We start from the raw sequence: 20575 nt of genomic DNA, 5'->3' as shown, positions 1-20575 counted from the left end.
AAAGGAGATAGAAATGGTGTTAAAAGCATTGAAATATGATAAGGCTTCGGGTGCTTATAGTATCGCAAATAAGCTTGCGAAATACGATGATGACAGAGTTAGAGATGATATGCTGTTAATAACCAAGAAGTGTTTAAATCATTAGAACCCTTTTAGTTCTGAGTTTAGGGATTATGGACAGCCATTTGGTCCATCTGTGTGAAAATCTTTAGAGAAAGCTCTAGCCATGTATATTTTACCAAATAAGTATATTAATGGAATTGGTACTATGTATGTTAGTGGTTACTCTATGTTCATACTAAATTTTGTTTTCGATTTGATTGATATTTGACAATGGAACATGGTAAGCCATTGGTATTTATCTGCCTTTTGTCGTTCCCACTGAAAAAGTATTTTATTGTTCCCTATAAGGAACAATTGTTCCCATATTGGCTATTGTTCAGTTATCTGGTTGAGGGTTCTTATTGATTTGCTTGCACGCATATTAATGGGTTCTCAATGTTAAATTAATGCCCTAATATTGTTTCTTTTAATGCAATTGCTGCTGAATAATGTTATTAATTTATTCATAATCTATATTGCTGTTATTTAACTAACTGTTTGATAATTTCATATAATCTTCGATAATCTTCTATAATAAAGAAAATGCTTGGAAATCTTCCTGCTCTTCATACTGGTTAATACTGTATAATTGAAGGAAAAGTCGCTTCTTTTTACTCTTTTAGAGCGTACCTTTCTTGTTCAATAAGATGAATTCCAAATGCCGTATTAAAAGAAAAATCTTATTCGAATTAAAAAAAAAAAAGACGCAAAAATATGAAATTTCATCTTTGTGGCACCCTACCTTTCTCTTTAGTAGGACGGTAGTGTTAAAGTTTGTTTTAATATTAGAGCCATGTCGGTGTTTTTTTTTTCTCAAACCTCTGCTTTTTTGTGAATAATTTTTTTTTTTACCCTCTTCCTTCTTAAAGAAAACCAAGGCTCACAGGAGATTAGAGGACAATATATCTCATGACGTCAAAACGGCTCGTGTTGATCAGCTTGTCAGTTCATTCAGAGATGGCGCTGAAAAGTTAAATCAGAGTCGAGTCGGGAGTGTTCAACTAGTCTTAATTGAAGGGGTGAGTGAATAATCAGTATTAAATAAAATTTTCGCATCCAAATTTAGGTGGTGACAATAAAATATTCTTTTAGATAGATTTTTTGAATAAATACATCCAAAGTTTTACATTTTGCTACTATTCAGTCTTCTTACTGTATACAAGACAGCAGCATAAAATGTTGACAGTAAGCCTTTGAATTGCAATTTGTCAGTGTAATTTTATAAATCAAGGATGTCCCAAAATAAGAGCATTTTGAAAAGGGGAAAAGGCGTCTGGAATTTCTATTACACGGATGTCTTGCGAAAATTTTATAAATATATTGAGAGGTAATACAATTTGCAATTGGGATGCTTTTAGTTGTGCCTAGCCTTTACAAGGACACAAAAAAAAGAAGAATTGAAGAATAAACATTCGTTATTGTCACTGGGCTTAGGCGTGGTTAGGGGGTCTTCTCACGCCCCTGATAAAAAATAGTAGACTATAAATAAAGTTTTTTTCTTGTCTTGATCCTTATCTTAAAGAAAAATAATCTGTTCTTTTCCTTCCCTAAGGGCTTAAACTCTAACGTCTTATAATCAACACTATGGCAATGTTGAACATGAATTTAAAATAATTTGAATATTGAAAATAGACACATTGAAACTATTATCAACTTCAAAAACATTGAACTGATCCTATTCCCCAGTCTCGTTACATTGTAATTGAAATGTCTCTGTTACAATACTATAATGTCGATAGAGGGGGGGGGATTTTAGGCTATAATGATGAGATTATACAAGCCTGAGAAAGTGAATTATTGGAAAAATCAATGGAAATTCCTCCTGAATTTTATGTTATTTTTTATGCTAGTTACAAAAATGATCTCCATTTTTTTCATCTCGTCAAGATTTTTGGAGACCACTGTGCCAGATTTTACAAACCCAATCTGATTGTGAGAATAAGTTCCTTATGATAAATTTTTCTACTTCAAATTATGATTTAGTTTTTCGAAAAAAAAACCAACATACTTTTTTTGATTTGTTTTTATTAAGGTATCTTACGTAAAACGGACAAAAGACCAAGAGAAAAAAATGTAACGTACACGGAAAGCTTGGTACAAACTGAAAAAAACGAGGTCCTATTTAAGGGACTCTTTGTGCCTTAAATCAACTATTTGACGTTCTTCTCTTGTGTTAAGTCTCAGGTCTATCCCGTTTTGGCCTCCAACAGTTGTTGGTAATTGTATTCGTTTTCCATTTTCCCTAATATTTACACTTTATGGCTTTGTGTCTGAGAGTACCCTTTCACCCTCTTCTTCTCTGACTGATCCTACCTTCTTTGTGGGAAAATACACATGAGAATAAAGAAAGTGTAAATTTAAACTGGGCTTCCGTTTTATTTAACTGATTTAAAAATATAATAAACATTAACCCTCAATGAAGAGAGCAGAGCTCGTAAAGTTGGGTATATAAATAGCAACACATATACAAAAAAAAAATAATAGGGCATCTAGTTGTAATAATAATAGCAAAAGTTAACTTGATTTACCAAAAAACAACAACAACAAAAATAAAAAAAAAAAATGCTGGACAGGAGGAGCGTTGGAAGCCATCCTAACATATGGAATTCGTTTGCCCTATATAGCTGAGCGATCAAACGCTTAATATTACTCTATGATATCCCTAACAGTTGCTTATATTTAGAATCCTGGTTATTAACTGGAAAATACTGATGTTATCCTTGAATGCTACCCAAGCTAATTTTTTCTCTGTTCTCATGCTAGCCTAAAATTCTTTTGCCGTGTAAGCTAAGTTTGTCGATAACTGTGCCAGTGATGGTTCCCTCCTCCACCTTGGCTTCGGGAAAAGCAGAAAACTTTTCCGACAAGTGTTCAAGTGCTTAAGAAAATTTCCGTCTTTTTGAAAACTTTCAAAATCGCTTCGTTTCGCTAATTCTATCTGCAGAGGTGGTAACAATACTTTTTTTTTAATCAACTAAGCAGCTGTAACTACATTTTGAGTTCCTGGCTCAGAATTCCCTTTTCTCACCCATTCTTTTTTTACGTAATCCTGAGCTTTTTTTTTTTTTTTTTGTTTTGTTTTTTTACTCAGAAATAAAGTATAAGGTTTTTGTATATCCGCCTTGAAGATTAGTAATCTGGAGTTTTTCTAATCACTGCAAATGGTCAAGCTGTGGCCGGCATGACTGTGGTAGCAGTCATGTAGGAAACATAAAGGTAGTAGTAGGTTAGTAAACAGAAACTCAAAACATTCTTTTAATGCCCTGATGATCCTGATTGCTACAGATGCTCAATGGTGGAAGTGATGAAGAAAGGAAGCTTTATGACTTCTTTTCGGTGAATCTGTAAACTTCCTCCGATCATCTTTGACGTAGGTTTTAACTTTGCTCATCAGTTCAACACCAGAACAATACACTGTTTTTTCCTTTTCATCAAAGTGATAAACCGTTCCTTTTCCGGAATCTTCTACTAATAAAGGAACTTCCTTTGGTCAATGAGCATTTTTTCTATCTGGAGCGCAACAATTGAGTTGCCTCCTTCGAAAGGCCCGGATCTCAATTCACAGGTTTAACTGAAAGAAGGACTGAGGTGAGAGGGTTAACGTAACGTGATAGAAAATAGAGATCATTAGTGAAATTAGTGTAAAAAATGCATATTGTTTAGCCATTGGTTTCCTTGTATTTTTCTCATTGAAAGCTTGTGATTTTATTTCTTTACCCCCTTTCCAGGAGCAAAGGGACAACGTTGTGCGGTGCACGTGTCCGAATTTACCTTTGTGAGCAAGTTTAGCGTAAGAAAAAGGTTGTATTTGGCATTTATATTCCAGCTGGGTTTTTTGCGTGCCGAATTTTGAAAACATAACGCGGTGGAAAAAAGTGAGGTCTTTGGTGAAATTAGTGTCAAAAATGCATATACTTTAGCCTTTAGGTTCCTTGTGTTTTTATCATCGCATGCTAATGGTATTATTTACTTACCACCTTTATTTCCTTCAAATTATCTCAAAAGAGGGGCTTTAGCTACTTCTGCGTACTAACTTGTATTGTGTACATGCACCGGTGAGACTTGATCCATGATTTCCGAAGGAAATTCCTGTCAGAAGCTGTAGTTAAAAATCGTAAAAGTTATTGGTTTTTCACTTAATTTGTTATTGGATTAAAAAAAAATGCTCTTTATTTCAGGGACGACATTTGGGGGGTGAGCCACCATACCACAAAACACGCTCTAGTGTCCAAAAATAAAACAGAAGCCTGAAAATTACCTTGAAATGGGATGATTCATGATCATAGCATGGATATTTTCCCATTGACTTTCGTAACATCTAATCTGTCCAGCTTGCCTTTTTAGTTCAATAATTATTTACAATTTGCTCTTAAGAATTAGAAACAGAGTTGTTGAGTTACATTGTCACATATTCCAACAGACTGTTGGAGTATGTAAGATAACAAAAATTAAGGATTATTTTATTGCTAGCTGTATTGTTTAAACTTGATTGTTCTCCTCAATATTTTTGGTGTAGGCGTCTTAAGCAAAATATTGTTTCATTAGTAAATAAAAGAAAGTAAAAAAAAAATGCTTATGAAGAGTTACGTCTGTATTTAATCTCTTATGTCCCATTTACATTTGTGAAATCGTAGGAATTGGTTTGAAATCGCTTTGCATGGTTTAAGATACCGTAATCAGTTTGTTGTTTCGAGTAAGACCATGATTTCTGTGAATTACTTATAGTTTGATGTTCAACTTCTTTAGTGAAGCTTATATACACACAAAAGGAATACATCTTAGAACTCGTGAGCAATGACTTTGATTTGTTGATAAAAAAATTAATTCAGTGTTATATACTGGATTTTTGCACAAGAAAAGGGTTGAGAGCTCTTGTTGACTGGGAACCCCTCTCTGATGGATTGGCTGAGTTCTCTTTGTGAGGGTCTGCAAGGACTTACTGTTCAACTCCTAGATTTAGGAGGTACCTTCTTATTTATCCTAATCGGGGTCTGTATACCTTTCATTCAGTTTGAATTTTTAGTCTTATCTGATGTGTATATATTTTATTTACCCATATTTTGCCTTTTCCTAACGATTTTCTTTCTTTTTGTGCCAAAACGATAAATAATATGTACACAAATCAAATAAAACTGTAAATCTGAATTGAAAAAGAGGTAAACAGTCTCTGATTCCTAACTTTATGCGACTATCTTAAAAAATTCTCCTTCCTATTTTTTGCCAACCCAACATAAAATGTTTTTTTTTTTTGTCATTAGGAACTTAAATTACATTGATTGTTTGAAGCTTCTTGAAAAGATACAGATTATTTATTTTCTATCTATTGTCTGAGAACCTTATTTTTGCAGGCTATGGTTAACCTGCATACATAATTATTGTACTTTGTTTACTTGTGACGCAAATATTATGTTTACATTATTCAGTAGGGTTAGTCTTCTCATCAAAATGATCGGCACATCCGCTTTTCATTTCTATTGTTTAGTCAAAGTTGAATATACCTATGCATAAATTTGTTAAGGTATTTCTTATAAAAATAGAAGGAACCTTTATGTAGCAATGACAGAATACTGAAAAAGTGCAACGCGTCGAATAAGAGCTTAAGCTCATCTTCAGCAAATGATTCCTTTTAGAATATTAATATAAACTCTCCATTAGTTCCCAAGGTTGGTTTCAGCGGTGCTATCTTCGAATTCAGGCACCAACAAGGTCCTAATCGGTCGCAGGTGATGGCTATATACACGCTGCAATGTTAGTTTTTCAGTGGTCACTGTTTTATTCTACCGTTTAGCGGTTTTTAATGCTACGCGAGGTAGGCCTCTCTGTTACGTTGTGCATGTATTTCTCAAAATTTGATTTTATTTGGGGGGAGATTTCTTTTGCTTCTAATATAATTTATCTTGTTTTTATTTTCTCACCTCAGTGGTAACCCCCCCTCCACAGAAAAAAATCGCGTACCTAGCTATCTCTTAAATTTATCTCCTTTCTTTTTCCTAGGGTGGTAGCTACGACTGGCTCTCTTTTTCATATTTACTATTCTAAACTGTTGTCTCTCCTTAGGCTTTGTACAGTTTACAAATCGCTACTGCAAGTGAACAGCTTTCATTTGTCGAGAAAATATGCTGCTTGTCCGAATGGGCTGTATGCTATTGAAAGGCATAACTAATTGCTGAATTCTATTTTTATCTTATATGTGAGATTTTTGCAATCCCAAAGAAGGAATGAGCTTTTGACGAGCTCTTTGGTTTGTCTATGTTGGCAGTTAGCTCAAAATTTTTCAGACTTTTCATCATAGCAGCTGCAATTTCGGCTCTGATTCTTCTTGCATGACCCCTTTACACTATTACTTTAAAATCTAAATCTGACGTGACTTGCCAAAATAGAGTCGTCAGTCAGTAGGCCTATATCAATTGGCCTTTTTTTACATGTGTTCTGTGTGTTTATTCTGAAGAAGCAGCTTACCCTTCCAAATTATCCTGGGACCTATGACATTGCTGTGAACTATACAAATCCAAAAATTTGTTACTAAAAAGGAAAAAAAGGTGCCTTATTAGTCGTCCCAGTAGAATAACTGACAGAGACTCTGGGACAAGATTTTATCCAGGGGAAGGGAGTCCGGGCATCACCCCAAAAATTTGGTCCGTAAAAACGTAAAAAAATGAATATCAACAAATTTTTAATTCCTTCCGAAAATAATCCCCCCTCCCCGATCAAAAATACTGATACGCCCTTGGTGGAGAGAGTTGGATGAATTTTACACTTAGGAGCAGCAAGAAGTAGATTCCAGATAGAAATTTAGTGTCTTTATTAGGGGACATCTATATTTTTACAAAGAGGGATGATTGTTACCCTAAATTAGGCTGACCTCGGTTGGGAATGAAGACAGTAATGCTAACTTTTTTCAGCAAGTTTTGTTGGCACAATACTACTATTACTACTAACAACTCACTTGCAACACCAAGCCACCTGAGGCCAACACAGCTGCGCACACTCCTTCTCGATTCCAATCTATTCAAAGCTTCACTCTTTACCCCCTCCTAAGAAGTTCCAATTTCCGTTTAATTTTATCATTACGACCTCTTCCCATCTTATTTGAGGACAACCTACCTTTTGTTTAGCCTTAGATGGATTGCTGAAAAGAACGAAGTTTGGCAGTTTATTATTCTACATGCGCAAAATTAGTCACAATAACCAGGCTCGTTAATCAATTTATAAACAATGTGATGTTTAATCTTAAATGGCCTATAAGTGGCGCTTACATGGTGGTAACACGACTAACCTTGTTGTCTGTGCTATTCTAGTGTATATGGGACACTATGGCTTGTAAGTGTTTCTATTGAGATTAGAAGCAAAGATCACTAAGGAACAGTTTCCAGAGTTAGTTTATTTCTGACATCTAGGAGGGATAGCTATTTAACAGGTAATTATAATGTTGGTAAACCTCAGAACGAAAATTTGTGAGAAATATTCTAAGGACAGTTTGAGTGAAAATCGGGGAGTGTTAAATTTAGTATAATAGAAGATAGAGGGATATATTTTAACAAAACAGATAGTGAAGTGGTAGGATATAATCTAATGAGGAAAGTTAGAAAAGTAGCTTGGAATTCTGGCAGAAAAACCTAAGGCTTGGTAGAAAAGAGAAGGGGATTCTATTAGAAGTTACTAAGAGGTAGATCTTACCAGAATAAGAGGAAAGTAAGGTAAGTAGAAAAAAACGTCGAATTATGCATGACTATGCTAAACACCGGTTCTTTCGATATTAAATTTGTAGATTAAGCCCCTGAGGATTGTACGAAATGTTAAAGAAATGGGGATCGCTGAAATTTTAGTTTGAAAGGAGATTTATTTAGCAGGAGGAGCTAAAAATGGTTCTAGAAGGCTAAAAAAAGAGGCTTCAGATCATGACTGTATGGTAAATGAATTTTGAAATCTAATGGTTACGAAGTTAAAGGTATGGTACTGAAAATTACGAGCAGTATTTTGGATAAAGGGGAAGTATCTTGCGGTTTTAGGAAATCTCAAAATTAAGCTCTTTTTGTAAGAAAGAAGATTAGAAAGAATATAGAAATAAGAGAGGCAAAAAGACCCGCAGACAAAATCCCACGCTTACATTAATAATTATAAAGTGTGAATCACAAGACCTCTTCGATTAGTCCTAGGTTTTACTGACTACGATCAGGCATGTGATTCATCTGATTAAAAATCTTTTTGATGATCGTAGCCTTGCTTCATACCCAAAGTACATTAAAGGGATTAGCGTCAGTTGCGAGATGACATTGCTGCAGTGATGGTAAGAAGTGGTGAGTCAAGTAGGGCTCTGTACTTTTTTTTCTGCGGAAATGGTTGTCGAAACAATAAACTATTGAGTAGGGGGGGGGGGGGGGTAAAACTCTCCTAGACTGAAATTTTGCTCCTGCTTGAGAATGCTAGATTAAATTGTTGTTGAAACTAAGAAGGTTTAGGAGATTTTGAGGGTTCAATGCGCAAGAATGAGTTTAAAAATTAATGTAAAGATGACTAAGTGGTTTATTTTAGGATTTAGTAAGGATGCAGAAATAATAATAGATAACAAGAAAATTGATATAATGGACAGCTTAACATACCTGTTATACGAATGATGGATGGGGAAGACTTAAATGTATGATAGCCGAGGTGTTTTTTTTTTTTTTTTTTTTTTTTTTGTTTTTTTTTTTTTTTTTTTTTTTTTTTTTTTTTTTTTTGCATTGCAAAATATTTCTGCGATCATGATAGGATGAGTTTCTAATAACTGTAGTCAAGTCAAATTCTTAAATGTTGGCGCTTCGAAAGACCTAAAATGATGAACTAGATGTTCCCCAGGATAATTGCCTTAGGATAGTATAGGTTGAGTTACTCGTTTGAATAATCAAACAATGAGCTTTACCAATAATGAAGTTTGATCCGACTTTCTAAGACTGTAATAAAAAAAGTTTAAGATATTAAAGTAATGTTTTGCGGATGAAGGATGGTATGTTGCTGAACACTGTGCATTCCAGCGATACTGCTGGGGCCAGGAAAATGTAAAAAGACCTTGACTGGATTTAAGATAGCTTATAAAAAAAAAATTATAAAGTAGAAACTTCATGGTCCAAACTAAAGAATTGAATAGCTAGCATGAATGAAGTATGTGTGCAGCTGTGTTAGCCTGAGGTAGAATGGGGTTTTAATGAGTTCTAAGTAATAGTAGCAGCGGTAACTACTGCGGAAAGCATTTGGCAACAATGCAATACATTAAATTTGTTAGGACTAATCTGATTCATCAAGCATTGACTGGCTTTTGTTTTGTTCTTTCTTAAGGTGTGACTAAATTAGTACGTAAACTTTATTAGCTTCCTTAAAAAAAGGAGGCTAAACACGGAATGTCAATCATATTTCATGAAAGGTTTTTAGCCTTGAGGGGTTTCGTCGCTTCATAGTCTAAAATTATCGGGAGAAGACACCTTGGGCCTACAAATAGGAAAACGTTAATAATCGGTTCTAAATTTTGTAATTGTGCACTGGGCTTCGTATTTAATTTAGATCAATCAAAAGAGTGATAACTAGTGACATGCAATAGACAATCACGAGGGCAAAGGTTTTAAAAAGTTCTTTGGCTGGGTCACGCGGAGGCATTGGAGAAACGGAAAAGCAATCTTCAAAAACCCCAATCTGTCCTTCAAGATCAGTAATCATCACCTGTAATTTTTTTTTTCCTTTTTTTCTGTGAAAGAATCTTCGTCAGAAATATATGTTTATCTATGGAGACTATACGCTGCCCCAAAGATTTTTTAAATTTTAGAAGCTTTTGATCGTAATTAAAGACTTGCAAAATTGCATTTCATTTTTATTTATATGATCAAGGTAAAGTGAAATAAGTTTCAAAAGACATAGGCGTGCAATTCTTATGAACAATGCTTGAAATTAAGTATTCAACTGAAATTGAAAATAATCCAAGAAAAATTGTATGTAAACTATTCAGGCATCATAATATTTAGCAGGTGTATCATATATTATTTTGTATTTAGCATCGGTTTCTAATACATTAAGTAATACTGGTTCTTTCAAGATAAAGAAAGTGTTCTATAAGTTTGCCAAATGTTGCTTGCGTGTCCCTTTATACCATGAACGCGTATAGTGTACTGATTATTTACTTCAAAAATTTAGGCGAAATTCAGCACAGCAGCTAGCAGCTCACCTTGAAACTAGCCATCCGCTGCAACGTTTTATTTTATTTTTTTTAGTTAATCGGTATCTTTGTCAATTTCTGTTTTCTATGTTTATTCTCAATCTGATTTGTTTTTTTGATAGGAAATAAAATATAGACATGCATACGCATTATAATCTATGCGCAAATACTTTAAAGCTACATTTTCATATGTAATCTTTGATCGTCTATAAATTGAAGATTCCCTGGAGACGTGGCCCAGCAGGTTGGAATCGGTTAAGTCGGCATAAAGCCCACCTTGCTTAATTTTGTCAGAATTATCAAGCTAAATGATATTAATAAAAAAAAATTTAAACGCTATCTCGTCAATAATATGAATTCTCAACGTGTAGCATAGGTCAAATTTAGGTATTCTTACTTGCAAACAAAATTTGGGGATTCTGGACTTGCGGCTAAAATTTACAAGTGTTTGTGCCTGTTCAGTATACATGTTGGAAACGGGGTATACAAAGATATTACGTGATGAAAAAAAAAACTTTACTTAAAAAAAAATGACCATGGATTGTCAGTTAAATTGACGCATACTGACATTTCTTCGTTAAGGTTTTGATAATTTTTCATTTATGAAAGTAAGAAAGGTGCAAACATTTCAAAAATACTTTGTTTTCTGCAAAGCGCAAACTGTGTTCTGGTTTTGAGAAGGTATGGAGATTATCAACCCTACTCATATTAATTTTTGTTCGTTTTGAGTTTGAGTCGGCCATTTACTGTAATTTCGGTTCGTTGGAGTTTCATTTATTTGTTGATAGTGGTTTGTGGTAGTTTTACGCTTGGAAGGTTATTTGACTCAAGTTTTGCTCATTCTTGGCTTAATGGAGCTCTTTACTTTTCTTTGAAAAGCTTGTCTTGTGGAAAAAGTTTTTAGATTAATTTCTGTTCGTTTTTTATTGACATAGTCTTTTTCATGGAAAAAAATATTGCATATCTTTTCAGTTTTCTTCTATAAAAATCCATAGTATGGGTTGCTTTCTGTGTTTTGGAGAAGCTTTTACAACAATTTTTAATGCTGATACAAACAATAGTTTTTAATTTAATTTTATAGCTTCTGAAGTTTACCTGAAAAATAAAACTTGAGATGATTCCCAAAAGAATCTATCTATGCTTTTTGACAACCTGGATATACTTACACTCTTTATTTATTTAAACTGTAAGAGCAGAAGTAGTAACAGTAGTATCCCAAAACTTTCAACTTAATACCCTCAGTCGTTCTTGATATATTGCTGATGTGTCTAATTGGCAACCATTTAAAACAATGCCTTTTGATTTATTTTTAAAGCAACATTTAGTTTTAAAGCATAATGAGTCAGTTGCGTAATTGTAGGTGGTTGACATGCCTATTATCCTCAAAGACATAGACACAGTTGTTGGAGCGTTCTACTGTGCTGAACAAAATGGCTGTCTCAAATTTTTGACTGGATGCGTTTGGAAAATGAATGGGTTTGAGAGAAAGTCTGCTTGCCCTCCAATCTCTTGTTATTAAAGGGCAGCAGACACTCGCGCTGTAATTGGAGTGCATGGGGGAGGACTTTCCCCTTCACATATCTTGTAGAAACATTTTAAGCAAGTAAAACAAAGTGAAAAGTTTTTTAATATATTTTGTTTTCAGTATAGTGCAAATTATATTCTGGTCTTGAGAAGGCATTGTGGCTGTTAGCCCTACTCATGGTAATTCTTTCTCGTTTTGAGTTTGACTCGGTTAGTTATCGTATGATTTAAATAAACAAAACACATTTAAAATGTTTTAACTTTATTAACTTTAATAAATTATATAATATATATATATATATATATATATATATATATATATATATATATATATATATATATATATATATATATATATATATATATATATATATATATATGTACATATATATATATATATATATATATATATATATATATATATATATATATATATATATATATATATATATATATATATATATATATATATATATATACGGGGGGGGGGTCTTCATCCTCAAATATTTAATTTCTGGACCTTTAAATAACGTTAAACACTATGGCCATCTGAAAATTTGTTTTGGATGGGTTTGGGGAAATGGTGGGTTTGGAATAGGGGTTAGTTGCCCTCCTATCACTTTCGGCTATAAAAAGGGCGACAGCCATTTCAATTTCCAACCGAATGTTCTTTTTTTGAAGTTTCTAAAAAAAAATGGCCATCGCGAAATTTCTACTAGATGCATTTCGGGAAAACATGTGGTTTGTTGGGGGGGGGTTATCCACCCTCCGATCACTCTGAATCTATAAAAGGATTCTATAATTTTTTATTCCCAGTCCAATGCTCCCCCTCCAAAGTTTATACGATCACGCCTTCTATCTATACTTTATATGCCCCCAGGGCAAAACTTGTAACCCTTGCCTTGAAGGCTGTAGGGGGTTCGTCATCCTCAAGACATAATTTCCGGACCTTTCAACTACATTGAACAGAATGGCTATTTCAAAATTTTGATTGGATGTGTTCTAGAAAATGATGGACGTGGGAGGCGGTTTAGTTTCCCTCTGATCACTTTCGACTATTAAAAAGAGCACTAACCCTTTCAGTTTCCAATCGAATGACCTCTTTTTGTAGTTTCTACGACAACAAATGTCCATCTCAAAATTTCTATCAAATACGAGTTGGTGAGGGGTATTCACCCCCTGATCACTCTGAAACTTAAAATTAACACTAGAACATCTTAGTCCCAATTAAATGAGCCCATTCCAGAGTTGTTACGTCATCCATTTCTATATAATACCCTATATGCCCCCAGGACATAACTTATAACCCTTGCGATTAGGGCTTTGGGGGGGTTGTCATTCTCAAAGACATATTTTCCAGACTTTTCAATTACGTTGAACAAAATGGCCATCTCAAAATTTTGATTGGATGTGTTTGGGGAAATGGTTGGTGTGGGAGGGGGTTTAGTTGCCCTCTAGTCACTTTTTAATATTAAAAAGGGCTTTTTCCAAATTTCCATCGAATAAGCTCTTTTTGAAGTTTTTACGACAAAAAATGACAATCTCAAAATTTCAATCAAATGTATTTCGGGAAAGTACGAGGTAGGGGGGTATCCTCCCTCCGATCACTCTGAATCTCAAAAATTGTACTAAAACTTCTGATTAGTGATCTAATGAGCCCCCCCTTCTTAAGTTTATGCGATCTCCCTTTCTATATAAACCTTAACTGTCCCTAGGGCATAACTTACAACCCTTGCCCTGAGGCGGGGGGCTGTCATCCTCAAAGACATAATTTCCGTATCTTTAAACTACGTTGAACAGAATGACTATTTAAAAATTTTGATTGAACGTGTTCGGGGCAATGGTGGGCGTGGGAGGTGGGTTAGTTGCCTTCCAATCACTTTTGACTATTAGAAATAGCACTAGTCCTTTCAATTTACAATTGAATGAGCCCTTTTTGAAGTTTCTACGACAACTCCTTCGATGTGAAGTGCCCTGGTCTAAAAAAAAAAAATAATAATAATACATTGTGCCCACATCGCTCTTTACTTAGGCAGTGCTATTGCGCTGCTTATGATAAGATATTAAACCAATGTTGCATGTGATGCTGCCTCATCTGGTGCGTCATCGTATATATATTTCAAGAATTCCCCTTAAGGATATCTTACTTACGGATCTCACGAAAATCACTTACTTTCGGAATTACATATCATTTGAACCAGGTCTTAGCCGTCTTTATTCCGCAAATGCCGCCAAAGGTTGTATATTTCGATGCTATATGACACTCAAACTTGGCGGAATCTGTATTCTCTCTATTTATCTCTCCTGATTCTAGAAATTCCGCTTTTTGATTTCTTTTTAAACCTGAAAGGGCTGCCGTCAGCACCATTACGAAAGAGAATGTTGTCTTTCGCACGAGACCTTATTTGTCTCTCTACCGCTTTGAAAAGATATCAAATGCTTATTCCATGTGGCACAGCATCATTCTGACACTCCATCTATATATTGAACTGAGTTTATGTCTGTTTTAGCAGTTTATGCCTATTTTGTATGTGATGGCTCCGCGGAAAAAAGGGAAAAATTGTTGCTATCAATGCGAAAAAGCTGTTTTCTTGGTTTTAAAAATTGGAAGTTTCATTTCTATGTTACGTTATGTTTGAGAGGTTTCAGGCTCTTTCTCCAAATTCCTGGAAATCCGTTTTCATAGTTCAGTTATGATCTGATTCAGTGTAAATTAGGAATATTTTCTCTAAGCAGTTTACATAAAAACGTAATTCAAACATTTAGGTTGCTATGGGCTGAAGTCCGCTGTAGGATCCAGTCAAGCTACGACGGCTTATAGAAATTTCAAAGCAAATAATATAAGCTCACATTGAGCCCTTAGTCACTCCTCCAGGACCATCCATTCTATGAAAGTCCCAAGGGAAAATGGAAAAAAAGGTAATACGTCAATGACAACCGTCCACGAATAAGATTTTTGTTGTTTTCTGTGATAGACAATTTTCGTCAATCGCGGCAATTGGCAGTTTTTGTTGCCTTGTTGTTCACACAGGATTTTCACAGCGGTCAATTTTTATCCGCAAAAACTTGAAATTAGAGCACGTGAGAATTTTATTTATTCTTTACCTGATAATCCTGTTAACGAAGCAACTAAAATTGCTCAAACTGGCAACTAAATTGCGGCGATGGGCGATTTTTCCTCCTGTGTGAACATTTGTATGAACCCAGAGTGATTGGACTTTCGACGGTAGGGATTTAGATGGTATATGCCACTTTTTGATTCAGTTTGGTGTCACTTTGGAAAATTTCAAGCTCTGTCAAGATTCTCTAAAATTCATGTTTTGTAATCACAAATTACTTCGATTACTAATGAGCACCGGGTCGTCCTTTACTGGGTTGAGCGTACTGATGTAACAGGAATGTTCTCTTTTAATCGCTCATCCTTATTCCGATTCAGTTGTTCCTTCTCGCTCTTTTTCCTTATTTCTCTTTCTCTCTCTCCCTTTCCCCTCCTCTCTCTCTCTCTCTCTCTCTCTCTCTCTCTCTCTCTCTCTCTCTCTCTCTCTCTCTCTCTCTCTCTCTCTCTCTCTCTCTCTCTCTCTCTCTCTCTCTCTCTCTCTCTCTCTCTCTCTCCTTTAAAGCACCCTCGGTCTTTTCCTTCTCTTTTTTTGCTTCTTTTTTTAGGCTTTTTTTTTAGAAAAATGTCACAGAATTGATATTTTTCTTCAAAAAAAATAAATAAATAAAACTGTCTGTTCAATTTGGTTCGGGTTGAATGAACTTTCCTTTGATGATGACGGATTATGCCAAAAGCTATAAAACAAAACGCCTCTGATCAAAGATTTTTGGCCTTAGTAATAAGTGCAGTTTAGTTAATTATATAGATGGAAAAATAAGGACGGTCATTTTTCATGCTTCAAAGACTCATTTTCTTAGATTGTCGTGTGCCGGGAATATAACTTTTAACATTTGTGGTTTAACTGCACCTCAGGCTGGTCAAGAATTGCTTAGAGTCATCAAACTTTAACTTCGTGTTGGTTTTTCACCATAAATAGCTTTAGTGGTTCACCATACCCCGCTTTGGTATTTCAATATAAACCCTGAACTAGATAGTTTAGCACTAATTAAGTTTCTCAGTCAAAATACTAAACCAGGCACGTTAAACTTGTTTATCACTAATGGGCACACTAAACATTACCAGTAATCGATGGCTCGTATGTTTGACCTTCCTGCCCTAGTCATATTTTTAGTCTTCAGTCACTTGAGATATACTCTTGAGAAAATCTTTTTTTTCAAATGGGGGTAATTAGTAGAACACTTACCCAGAAAATGTATGCATAGAAACAACGACTACTTCTAACAAATCATCGTAGCCCAAAGCTGCCCTTAGCCAACACTGTAAAACGGTTTCTAAGCTTCTTGGCTACATCTAATGCCTCATGGGTAGCCTCTCCTCGTGGGAAGTGATCCAAAAATCCACATTTCTGTTTATGAAGCTCAATTTTTAGGAGGTTCAAGTCCCAATCACAGAGTTACAAGATTTATTGTAACAAAGGGTCTTGAATCAACGGTGTCAATATTTTATTCTGCAAATATTCATGTCTTTTGCTACTTCCTGGAGCTAACTGTGAAGGAGGATGTCCTTTCAAAGAGATTTGATTTTTATAAAACAAACATTTAAAGCTGTAAACTTTAATTAAAAATTTCTTCACTATGTTTTAGCACGAATCCTCTTCACGAATCCCTCGGTCGAAAAAATGGCTCAAAGTTTTAGTCTCTTCCTCCTCCTTTCCAAAACCTGCCACGGGGTGCTCTTATACATAGTGAAACTCTGCAATACATGCATCGAATGTAATTACTTTTTTTTTATTTTTGTATGCACCAAAGTTCACTTGTTTTTAAAACCGCAGAATATACATGCATGGTGTCTTGCATACATTATCACATTATAAATAATGAGTAGTACCCCTATATTGGCTTAACAAGAACCCTATCCTTGTGTACTATTGGAGTTACTAACTCCTCGTATCCCCTCAATCGGTTTAACAAGAACCCTATCCCGGTGTACTATTGGAGTTGCTAATCCCTCGTATCCCCTCAATTGTTTAACAAGAACCCCATCCCAATATGCTATTGGAGTCGCTGGTCCATCATATCCAGCTGAAAACTATTATGAAAATCTTAACATTTTCCGGAAACAATAAATGCCTATTTTCTCGGTGAAACCCATGAGTTGTTATAAGCGCAGCCCTACACATATGACGTTGTCACAATTCCCTGACGATAAGAAAATTCTTGGAAATTCCCATCAGCTATTATTCCTCTCTGAAACAATGCCATTAATACAAGAAAACACTACTCCTATTTTGTAAGGTATGTCAGACAAATATTCTAATATAAAAGAGTGCCCGTCCAAGTTATTTTTATTAGATGAAGTGAGCTTAATCTAACAGGATGTCTAATAAAAGGAATCTTAACAAGAACTTTGTGATCTACATATTATTGTTGTATGGTTAGCGGATGGAAACTGTTTTTATACAGTTACAGTTAATCACTTTTAGTTACCGAATTATATGTATATCATCTATAGTTTTAGAATCACCCGTCCCTACTAGCTATTCTTGAGGTATTGAATTCAATCCGTGGAATTCTCTGAACCTTCAGAGGACGGTAAACAGCAACATTAAATCTAAAAAAAGAGAATTTACTGAATTGTATGTGTTTGTACATCATATATAAACACTAGTTTTGTTTAAAAGGACCCCTCCCTACTAGTTATTCTTAAACTTTAAAATTCACTCCATGAATTATTTTTGAACCTGAACCTTAATATGATTGTTAGTAGGATTCGTATTATGAGTACGACAGGTTCCATCTCCCCATTAAAATATTTTCCCGGTTGTGGACGAGAAATAGATATATATAGTATCGTAATGAACAAGACAGGGCTCCATACCCCTCGGAGGGAGACGGGTCAAATTTTTAAGGGTGGGGGCAACCTTTTTTTAGTTAAATTTTTCTCTTTCTGAAAATCACACTAAATATACTTAATACACTACACACTAAATCACACTAAAAAAATCACTTGTGATATTTAAAAATACAAAATGGGAATGATTTGTGTGAGTGTATGTGTGCGCGTGTGCGTAGTGTGTGTGTCTGTCTGTGTGTGGCTGTTTTTGTGTATGTGTGTGTGTATATTTGTGTGTGTTTAAGTGTGTGTGTGTGTGTGCATGTGTGTATATGTTTGTGTCTGTGTGTGTTCGTGTCATATTCGACACACACACACACATATACACACACACACACACATTCGCACCCACACACAAACACACACACACATACACATACACACACACACACACACACACACACACACACACACACACACACACACACACACACACACACACACACCACACACACACACACACACGCACACACACACACACACACACACACATACACACACACAAACACGCACACACACAAACACACACACACTTACACAATTAAAATATAATAAAATGTTCGATTAGCAATCACCATCGCCAAAGCTCAAGGGTAATCATTAGAATAGTGAGGTATAGATCTGAATACGGATTGTTTTTCCCATGAACAATTTTAAGTTGCATGTTCAAGAGTCGGTAAAACTTGCGAATATACAACATTTTTCGCTGTCCCATTGTCTGTGCATATAAATAGATTTTCAGGTTTACCGACTATTGAACATGCAACATATAATTGTCCATGAGAAAAACAATCCGTATTCAGATCTATGCCTCATTATTCTAATGCTTGCTCTTGAGCTTTGTTGATGGTGATTGCTAATCGAACATTCCCTGTGTCCCCGTCGTCATTTATATATCCCCCTGTGCCCCCCGGCGTCCCCGTTGTAGTTTTGTCCCTGTGTCCCGGTCGTCATTTATATTCCGTTTGTCCCGGTGTCCCAGTCTCTAATTTCTCTTTGAGTGTCCCGGTCGTCATTTATATTCCCTGTGTCCCGGTGTCCCGGTCTGTAATTTCTCTTTGATTTTCCCGGTCGTCATTTATATTCCCTGTGTCCCTGTCGTCATTTGTGTCCCAGTTGTCCATGGGAAAAACTGTGCATATAAATAGATTGTCAGGTCTACCGACTTTTGAACATGCAACATATAATTGTCCATGGGAAAAACAATCCGTATTCAGATCTATACCTCATTATTCTAATGATTGCCCTTGAGCTTTGTTGATGGTGATTGCTAATCGAACACTCCCTGTGTCCCCGTAGTCGTTTATATATCCCCCCTTTGCCCCCCGGCATCCCCGTTGTAATTGCGTCCCTTTGTCCCGGTCGTCATTTATATTTCCTGTGTCCCGGTCGTCATTTGTGTCCTGGTCGTCATTTGTGTCCCGGTGTCCCAGTCTGTAATTTCTCTTTGCGTGTCCCGGTCGTCATTTATATTCCCTGTGTCCCGGTGCTCCGGTCGTCATTTGTGTCCCGGGGTCCCGGTCGTCATTTATATTCCCTGTGTCCATTTATATTCCCTGTGTCCCGGTCGTCATTTTTGTCCCGTTGTCCCGGTCTGTAGTGTCATCTTATAATGACGTCATACCCAAAGCCTTATATACTTATTAGCTGTTGGGGTGGCGCGAAGCGCCACCCCAACACCTAGTTGTCGGGGGCGCTTCGCACCCATCCCCAAGCCCCCCCCACCGCGAGCGTAAGTCGTTACGCGCCATATTATTTACGCGCCATTTTAGTTGTGTCCCTGTTTACCACCTATGAATATAGATAGATTTATATATGTGTTTCAAACTACGTAAAACTTGCGAATATACAATATTCTTGGCTTTCCCATTGTCTGTGCATATACAAAGCCTTGTGTACTAATAATGACGTCATATGCAAACGCTCTTTTTACAAACAAACAAACATGCATACACACGACTCGTTTTTATATAGATAGATAGATAGATAGATACAATACAAATTAACTGCGTAAAACTTGCGAATACACAACATTCTTCGCAGTTCAATTGTCGCTGCATATACATAGATTGTCAGGTTTACCGACCCGCGAACATGCAACGTACAATTGTCCATGGGAAAAACAATCAGTATTAAGATCTATACCACATTTTTCTAATGATTGACCTTGAGCTTTGTTAATGGTGATTGCAAATGCTAATCGAATTGGGAATTGCAATCTTTTAAATTGAAAAGGCAGATCCGTTGGAATCATGGGAATGCGAGGAATAAGAACAGCCTCATCCTCAAAAGGCCCTGTCAAGATTGTGGCCTCTATTAGGTTTTCCATTGTTTTTTTTACGGCAAGTCGCTTGCCATTGCAAAGCTTTGGTGGGTTGATATTTCTTAAAAGTATTATTGGTACGCCTATTTTTAGTTGTAGCACGTGTGGTGGAAACCCTGAAAGATCCACGGAACTTAAAAATTCAGATGGATAATTAACCGCTTCATTTGGTTCCAAAATTGTGTCGACTGACTTTTAAAGGACAGCCTGGTCTCGAATCTTGGTCAAAACAATATTGTTGATTTCGTGGACGTCTATATTTTTGGGTGCAAGAATCGCTCTTTCACTTAGCCATTTATTATTTTTATAATTGTTTAGAATATTCGGAAATACTTTTTCAATCAATTCATTTTTGGACGTCACTAAATTACAGAAATCAGCAGGTAGTTGTATACGTCCTGAAATTGAGTCTACTGGGAGCTTTCCATTTCCAATAGCCAGCAATTGATCTGAAAATGTTTGACCAGAGTCATCGTTTTCCAATCGGTCACGCATA

General features: G+C 35.7%; 1 protein-coding gene across 1 annotated transcript in view; it reads left to right on the top strand.

The window, feature by feature from the left end:
* LOC136031051 (CDK5RAP1-like protein) overlaps positions 1-20575 on the top strand; it is a 118138-nt gene that overhangs the window by 50271 nt on the left and 47292 nt on the right. The window contains exon 8 of the mRNA XM_065710265.1: positions 972-1121. Within this exon, the coding sequence (XP_065566337.1) occupies positions 972-1121 (150 nt within the window). The remainder of the gene's footprint in view (positions 1-971; positions 1122-20575) is intronic.

The sequence above is a fragment of the Artemia franciscana genome, chromosome 1 (genome assembly GCF_032884065.1).
Source record: "Artemia franciscana chromosome 1, ASM3288406v1, whole genome shotgun sequence".
In the NCBI taxonomy this organism is placed as follows: domain Eukaryota; kingdom Metazoa; phylum Arthropoda; class Branchiopoda; order Anostraca; family Artemiidae; genus Artemia; species Artemia franciscana.
This window is presented reverse-complemented; position numbering and strand designations above follow the sequence as displayed.